This window comes from Erinaceus europaeus, chromosome X, assembly GCF_950295315.1.
Source record: "Erinaceus europaeus chromosome X, mEriEur2.1, whole genome shotgun sequence".
Classification (NCBI taxonomy): Eukaryota; Metazoa; Chordata; class Mammalia; order Eulipotyphla; family Erinaceidae; genus Erinaceus; species Erinaceus europaeus.
Genome location: NC_080185.1, coordinates 69,562,465 through 69,571,642, shown reverse-complemented (window position 1 = coordinate 69,571,642; position 9,178 = coordinate 69,562,465). Strand labels below are relative to the sequence as shown.

At 36.2% G+C, this 9,178-nt stretch overlaps 1 protein-coding gene across 1 annotated transcript; it reads right to left on the bottom strand.

Annotated features, from left to right (window-relative positions):
* Nucleotides 1-7,860: 7,860 nt before the first annotated feature.
* Nucleotides 7,861-8,620, bottom strand: LOC103123362 (large ribosomal subunit protein eL30-like). The gene has a single exon (XM_060183689.1). It carries the CDS (start codon nucleotides 8,339-8,341, stop codon nucleotides 8,000-8,002), a length of 342 nt encoding a protein of 113 aa, XP_060039672.1. The 5' UTR covers nucleotides 8,342-8,620; the 3' UTR covers nucleotides 7,861-7,999.
* Nucleotides 8,621-9,178: the final 558 nt, after the last annotated feature.

Here is a 9,178-nt window from a genome sequence, read left to right as displayed (position 1 = left end):
GATGAGTGGCTGAGAAAGCTGTGGTATATATACACAATGGAATACTATGCAGCTATCAAGAACAATGAACCCACCTTCTCTGACCCATCTTGGACAGAGCTAGAAGGAATTATGTTAAGTGAACTAAGTCAGAAAGATAAAGATGAGTATGGGATGATCCCACTCATCAACAGAAGCTGACTAAGAAGATCTGAAAGGGAAACTAAAAGCAGGACCTGATCAAATTGTAAGTAGGGCACCAAAGTAAAAACCCAGTGGTGAGGGGTAGGCATGTAGCTTCCTGGGCCAGTGGGGGGTGGGAGTGGGCGGGAGGGATGGGTCACAGTCTTTTGGTGGTGGGAATGGTGTTTATGTACACTCCTAGCAAAATGTAGACATATAAATCAGTAGCTAATTAATATGAGGGGGAAATCAATTGTATGTCTCAAAGTTTCTCAAAAGACAAACTGAATCTTTTTAATATATAGGCTATGTATTTGATATGCTGACTCTCTCAAAAGCCTAGACCAAGTAGATTAGAAGCTTCCAATAGCACAGCTATATACAAGATACTGGGTACTGTCCAGCAAACCATAACAAGGGACTTTTCAAAGCTAACCCAATTAACAAATAATGTGATGATAATATTAACTATTGAGTGTCTTTTTGAACCCTAAGACAGCAGGAACCTCACATCTTCACTATAGAGCCCCTACTTCCCCCAGTCCTGGAACCCTTGGATAGGGCCCACTTTCCCGTATGCATCTCCCAATCCAAACCAAATAACATTGCATCTGCCGATCACAACCTAACCAAAGCAACGATTGCTACCTCAACATGCTTCACCTCAGAATGTATCCAGAGACTTCACGTGTGGAATGACAACCCTTCAGCTTCATTACTCGGGTGAGACCTTTCCTTTAATAGTACACTCTAATTTCATCTCAGGTAGTTCACTTTCTAACAAAGTCCCATAACCTAGATATACACCAGTTTCTGTGAGAGAGAGCTTATGTGCACACGTATCCATAAACTACTGCAAAATATATACCTGAAAGCAGGACTACACTAGAGTTTGCAGTGAGTACCTCCCTAACACTTCCTCTCCACTATTCCAAGCTTGGGATCCATGATTGCTCAACAAATTGTTTGGCTTCATATGTTAACTATGTTTTCAATCACCAGGTTCCAGATGCCACCAGGATGCTGGCGAGGCTTCCCTGGATTGAAGACCCCACCAATGTGTCCTGGAGCTCAGCTTCCCCAGAGTCACACCCTACTAGGGAAAGAGAGAGGCAGACTGGGGGTATGGACTGACCAGTCAACGCCCATGTTCAGCGGGGAAGCAATTACGGAAGCCAGACCTTCTACCTTCTGCATCCCTCAACGACCCTGGGTCCATGCTCCCAGAGGGATAGAGAATGGGAAAGCTATCAGGGGAGGGGGTGGGTTATGGGGATTGGGTGTTGGGAATTGTGTGGAGTTGTACCCCTCCTACCTTATGCTTTTGTTCACTAATCCTTTCTTAAATAAAAAAGAAAAAAAAAGAAAAAAAAAAAAGAAAAAAAAAAAGAATAGAAAAACATCCAATGGAGAGGATGTGACAAGGAACTCTGTTGGGGGGAACTGTATGGAATTGTACCCCTCTTATGCTACTATCTTGCCAATAATTATTAAATCAATAAAACATTTTTTTAAATAAAATAAATTTAAAGACTTTCAGTTGGGTTTATTATTCATGATCACTAACAGAAAAATATTAATTCACATATATTCAGCCAGCACTTTTCAAAATTTAACATCTATAGAGTGAGTTAACTTTGGGATCTTTTTAAATGGCATATTCTGAAACATGTATGATGGAGTCCACAGTTCTTTATTTTACCAAGTTTCCAGCTGTTACCACCAGAGGAGTAATAAAATGATAGACAAACCCCCCCCAGTGTGTTGCTGATACACTTTGGCAATACTTTACATAGCAAGAATAACCCAATCATATGAAAATTTTGTGAAATAGTATCCAAGGCAGATAATTGTACAAATGCAAATAAAAGTTGAGATGGAACAAGCTTAACATATTCATGTAAATGATAAAGACTGGTACTGACAGTTAAGTTCTGTGAGAATTTGGACCTGGTAGCTTCTAGAGACTTTTAATGAAAAGAGTAGTGCAATATGATTTGCATTTTGAAGATGTCTCTGGACACTAAGTGAAGAATATTTAAAGAATACTGAAGGAACTAGGCAAGTCATATGAATAGGTTATTTCAGGTGGTCATAATTACAGTGATACTACAGATTTTTCTTTGTTAACTTTTAAACTGGTTTTAAAAAATTTCAACCAAAATAGAACATAAATATTAATAATACATGATAAATATTATATTATAAATAAAATTGTCTTAAAATTATTTAAAATTAACTAATATGCACTTCCTAATATGTCAAACAGATTTCACATTAAAATGTAGTAAATAGTACATTTACAAGAAGAGATAGTTTGAGTGGTCCAGGAGGTGACACAGTGGTAAAGCTTTGGACTCTGAAGCATGAGGTCACGAGTTCAGCATGTGCCAGAGTGATGTCTGGTTCTTTCTCTCTCCTCCTATCTTTCTCATAAATAAATAAAATCTTTTAAAAAAGAACAGATAGTTTGAGAGTTATTTAAAAAATACTCTTTCTAGGAAAATTCAGGATCCTTTACATGGAGATGAATTTTCTAGAATGTTACTGAATGGCCTATACCATATTGGAAGAAAGTATTAAAATCATTATTTAGTTATAATTCTCAGTTCATGTCTCATATAAGTCAGTTGCCTTTTTGTACCCTGAACTTCCTTTAATGATATGCATTGAGGACAGTGGAATAGTCTGTTTTGATATTATGCTGTCCTTGCCCTATGTTATTGAAGTAAGCTTTGGTGTTGCGGTCTCTTTCACTTTCTATTTGCCCCTCTGCCTTCTCCCTATCTAAAGTAAATAAATAATAAATCTATGTGTGAAGATGGATACATAGATATTCTTTTTTTTTGCAGAAAAATTGACTATATATTTTTAAGTCAATAATAGGATGGAGAAAAAACTTAAACAATTGACATTTTATGGTCATTCTTGTTATATTTTATCCTTGTTTCTACTTTTATTCATATCCCGATTCATTAACCTAGATTACTTTGTCTCCCAGATTAAATTTATAACTTTTATTATTTTCATTTTATTATTTTTTCAACTCCAATATCACATTATTGATGAAATATTAATTGACTCAATTTTTATTGTCACAAGAATACATTTTCACATTTCCTCAAAATAAGTTTCAATACAATTCACCTTCAACTAAACCATAATTTTGTTGCACCATAGGGATTTATCCCTCCAACCTTCCCTAGTGCTCTTATGTTCCACTTTCTGAGTCTCTGGATCTGCTAGGATAGACAACAGTCCAGTGAGGAGTCACCGTTTTGTCTTTTGCTTTGTTTCTTAGAGCCTATCTATGAGTGCGATCATATGATATTCATCATTCTCTTGGCTTATTGTGTTCAACTTGATTCCCTCTAGTTCCATTAATATAGCAAAGGAGAGTATGTTGTTGCTCATACCATTGTGTACATAAGCCACAACTTCTTTAACCATTTATCTGTTGTTGGACATTTGAATTTTTTCCAAATATTTTTTATTACAAATAGCACTGCCATGAACATGGGAGTGAATAGGTATTTTAGGATAGGTGTTTGCATTCTTTGGATAGAATCATAAGAGATAAATTACTGGAACTTACTATGGGTTGACTGTTAATGCTTTCAGAAATCCCTATAGTGTTTTCTCTAGGACTGACATTAATTTATATTCCACCAACAAATTAGAAGAGTTACTGGTTCCTTCTTTCTCTACACCATTATCAATATTTGTTGATTATGGCTTCTTTTTTCTTTTTATCTTTTTTTTTCTTTTTGCAGGCAGTCTTCACAAGGGTGATATGGTTTCTCATTGTTGACTTTATTTGCATTTCTCTATCAGTAACTTTGAATACTTATTCATATGTTCATTAAAATATGTTCTACCTTAATCTCTTCTTTGTACATTTCTTGTTCTCCATTTTAATGGAGTTTGTTTTGTTTGTTTTTTCACGACTATTTTGTTTTGTGAGCTATTTATATATCTTGGTTATGAGCCCTTTTTCTGCACTGTGGTATATATATATTTTTTCCTCCATTTTTACAGTGTCTCTGTTTTGATTATATCCCTGCTACTGTGCAGAATCTTTTCAATTTTATGTAGTCCCAGTAGTTTTTTCTTTTGTTTTCATTTTCTAGGCTTGAGACTCTGAAGACGTTTTCCATGCAGATACCATGTAGTGTTCTACTGATTCTTTCATCTGTGTATTTTGTGGTTTCTGTTCTAACATCTAAGTCTTTGCTCTATTTTGAGTTTACTTTTGTGTATTGTGTCATGTTTTCTTCCTATTTCATTCTTCTGCATGTGCCCATCCTATTTCTCCAATACCATTTATTAAAGAGACTTTCATTTCTTCATTTAATATTCTGGGTTCCTCTGTCATAGATTAAATATCAGTAAATATGAGTTCATTTATTCACTGTAAATTAAAAACCATCGAGAGGAATATCTATTGTTTCTCAGTACCATTCAGTTCTGATTACTGTAGTACTATATTGTAGATGTGCATCATTGATTGTGATATCACCATTCTAGTTCATTTTCTGAGGATTGCTTTGATATTTCTTGGTCATTTGTGGTTCCAGATAAACTACTGTAGCATTTGTTCAATTCTATGAAATATTTTATAAGGGTTTTGATAGGAATTCTATCATGTTTGTAAATGCCTTTTAAAGAAATGTTTAAGTGAAGATGCAAAAAAACTATTAATATGTCTATTACTAAGGGGGGAGTTACTTACCTCCTATGAAGGCAATGGAGCTTTCTAATAACCACCCCTTGTGAGAATCCAGAACAGCAGCCAGACTTGGAATTCTATCCAACACATTTTTTTTTATTAATAAGGTATGAGTTAGAGAAAACAGCTAGATTAGAATATTATGTCATCAGATTAGAGAAACTTCTCAACTCTCTTCACATCTACTCTGTCCTCCCAAAAGAATATGACTGTGAATGTGATTCTGGTTGAGAAAGTTCTCTAAGAATGTTGGGGCCTAAATAACAAGTAGCTACTATTGGCAATCTAGAGACCCCACAATTTTTTTCACAATTTGTATGGTTAACATTCTAGAACTATCTGTATGAAATGAAAAATGTTTTCACTGTTTTTCTTCAGTTAATACATTTAAAAAATGTTACCCAAGTAAATATTTCAAATTGAACTCGATTCCATTATTAAATCTGCACATATTGATAGTATTGTACCTTCACAGTTTAACTTACGACATAAGTCTCGGGCACCTCCCATATGTTTCCTAAACTATGTCATCCTGGGTTTTAACACTACTCAGTCATTATAAAATGGCAAGTATCTGTAGAAAACTAACACAAAAGCTTATGTATTCTCCCATATTAAGAGACCAGTCTGATTTATTGAAATTCAGTACACAAGAAGTAGGTATGTACAACACTGTCTTAGCAAAACTGTTATTGGAGCAAAACATTATATTACAGGAACTGCACATTAACATAACTTATCTTTATAACATAAACTTCAATAGAATCTTTTTGTGATAGGATGGGTAAGCAAATATAAAGACACTGAACTTAAATCATTTCAGTGTTCCTTTGGAGATGTAAACATGTACACCTTATATTGCTATTCTATATTGTTGATGTTTTATTAAGACTGATGTAATTGTTTACCATATTATTTGCCTTCAAAACTAGTATTTTATATTTCTTTTATCCTACTATGACTGTAAAGTACGTTGTAATTTTATCAGAAAAATGTAATATGGAGGAGCCTATGGAGGTGACTTACTGATAGAGTGTATGACCTTGTATGCCTGAGGTGTTGAATTCAGTCTCTGGCATCATTATGATGCTAAAGCATTGATTGCACTGGTCTATCTGTCTACTCTCATAAAAAAGTAATTAAAGAAAGAATTTGAACTAGTGACTCTTCAAAATAAAACAGTTTGGATATTATGCTGCTTAACCATGAGTCTGACCCATTTTTGAACCTAGCTTCCACATTATTAAAGGAAACTTTGCTTCTGTGATCTTTTTCACACGCTTTGTCTCTATATGTAATATCATCTCTGCAACAGTTGGTGTTTTTCTAATGCACGATATCCTCATGCATTTAAAAAAATAGGTGTAAACTGGTAACTTGCTTTTACTTGCACTTCTTTGATCAGTGACTTACCATCCTTTGGATTTTGTTTTTGGTGAAGATTCTTGGGTGGGGGGCGGGTGAGGAAAAACAGGTGATTTAATACTCTTTGTCACAAAGATTGGGGCTTAAACTTAACTGTAAATTGCAGTACTAGTTAAAACTAGGTATTGACTGAAAAGAGAATAAACATACGAAGCCAAACAAGTTGTTGAGCAATCATGGACCCAAAGCTTGGAATAGTGGAGAGGAAGTGTTAGGGGGATACTCACTGCAAACTCTAGTGTACTTTTGCTTTCAGGTATATATTTTTCAGTAGTTTATAGATACGTGTGAAGATATGCTCTCTCTCACAGAAACTGGTGTATATCTAGGTTTTGATACTTTGTTAGAATGTGAACCACCTGAGATGGAATTAGAGTATACTATGAAAGGAAAGGTCTCACCCGAGTAATGAAGCTGAAGGGTTGTCATTCCACACGTGTAGTCTCTGGACACAGTCTGAAGTGAAGCATGTTGAGGTGGCAATCGTGTTGGTTAGGTTGTGATCGGCAGGTGCAATATTATTTGATATGGACTGGGAGAGGCATATGGGAGAGTGGGCCCTATCCAATGGTTCCAGGGCTGGGGGAAGTAGAGGCTCTATAGTGGAGATGTGAGGTTCCTGCTGTCTTAGGGTTCAAAAAGACAATCGATAGTTATCATCACATTATTTGGTAATTGGGTTAACTTTGAAAAGTCCTTTTGTTAGGGTTTGCTGTACAGTACCCAGTATCTTGTATATAGCTGTGCTATTTGTTGCTTCTGATCTACTTGGTCTAGGCTTTTGAGCGAGTCTGCATATCAATTACACTGCATATATTGTGTCATCAGGATGCCGGCCAGGCTTCCCTGGACTGAAGACCCCACCAATATGTCCTGGAGCTCCGTTTCCCCAGAGACCTACCCTACTAGGGAAAGAGAGAGGCAGACTGGGAGTATGGACCGACCAGTCAATGCCCATGTTCAGGTGGGAAGCAATTACACAAGCCAGACCTTCTACTTTCTGCAACCCACAATGACCCTGGGTCCATGCTCCCAGAGGGATAGAGAATGGGAAAGCTATCAGGGGAGGGGGTGGGATATGGAGAATGGGTGGTGGGAATTGTGTGGAATTTTACCCCTCCTACCCTATGGTTTTGTTAATTAATACTTTCTTAAATAAAAATAAATAAATAAATAAAAATTTTAAAAAATTTTAAAAAACTAGGTATTGAATTTTGTCTCATATGTACACATACCAAGCAATACTGTGGAGTTATAAAAATCAAATATCTTACAAGCACATGGAAACTAGTATGCTGTAGTTCTTAATTCCCCCAAAGTCTGTCTAGCCTATCTTCAGAAAAATATAAGATATAAGAAATAACTAAGATAAGCACAACATTTTTTTATTTCTTTATTGGGGAATTAATGTTTTACATTTGATAGTAAATACATTAGTTTGTACATGCATAACATTTCCAAGTTTTCCATATGACAATACAACCCCCACTAGGTCCTCTGTCATCCTTCTTGGATCTGTATTCTTGCCCCCACCCCACCCCAGAGTCTTTTACTTTGGTGCAATACGCCAATTCCAGTTCAGGTTCTACTTGTGTTTTCTTTTCTGATCTTGTTTTTCAACTTCTTCCTGAGAGTGAGATCATAAACCTCTTCATGCTTTATTACAGAAAAATCTTGCATGGTTTACATTTCACCAGTCTGTTCTGGCATGCTTCTGATGATATCCGAATCACCTGGATCAATGATGGCCAGTGTGCAGACTCTGTGGTATTTTCCACATGCTGTGCCGAATTCAATATTCTTGCCACTGTAATGATGAACACCAGTTTTGGACAACATGGCGTAGTACTCAGATTCTGATTTCTTCAAGGCAGGGCAGTTGGCAAGGATGACCAGCTTGGCTTTGCCTTGTCTGATCATCTTCAGAGTCTGCTGGTATCCAGCACATATTTCCTGCTTTTCATCACCAGCTGGTACCTCAAGTTGATTGACTCTAGAGACTTTCATGTTCTTTGCAGCCACCATCTTCTTGCCTTAGGTGCGGGATGGCCCCCAACCAAGAGCAGCCACCAAGCTGGTTGAGGAGAGAAAAAGGCTTTGATGAAGATTCTATGTCTCCCACTCCTCCTATTTTCAATCTTTTGCTGTTCTTGTTTTTGCTATATATTTTTTATTTTATTAGTAACTTAATATTGATTTAAAAATTACAAGATAACAGAGGTATAATTCTGCACTTTTGTCACCACTCGATTTCTGTTTGCCCATTCCTTTCATTGGAAGCTATAGTAGTTCACCCAAGTTTGCAAATAAGGGTTGACCATTAATTTTATAACTATGTTTATATATACACTTTCCTTTTTAATTTATTTTATTAGTGATTTAATAATGACCAAAAAGACTGTGGGATAAGATGGATACAATTCCATACAATTCCCACTACCTGAGTTCTGTTTCCCTTCCCTTCAATTGGAAGTTTCCCTATTCTTTATCTCTCTGGGAGTATAGACCAAAGATCTTTTTGGAGTGCAGAACGTGGAAGGTCTGGATTCTGTAATTGCTTCTTCACTGGACATGAGTGTTGACCAGTCAATCCATACCCCCAGCCTGTCTCTATCTTTCTTTAGTGGTGTAGGGTTTTTGGGAGGTGGAGTTCCAGGGCACATTGGTGAGATATTCAGCCCATGAAAGTCAAGTTGGCATCATAGTAGCATCTATAACTTGGTGGTTGAAAAGCATTAAAATATAAAGCAAAATATTTTTTTTAGATAATTAGGAACCTAAAGGTAAGAGTATAGTAGGTGAGATTTGGGGCCTTTATGTTGGAAGAATCCAGTAAGTATATTTAGGTATGCACAGATGGGC

What these genes read in the sequence shown, in the direction of transcription:
- LOC103123362 (XM_060183689.1), bottom strand. Translation starts at nt 8,341, where the DNA reads ATGGTGGCTGCAAAGAACATGAAAGTCTCTAGAGTCAATCAACTTGAG.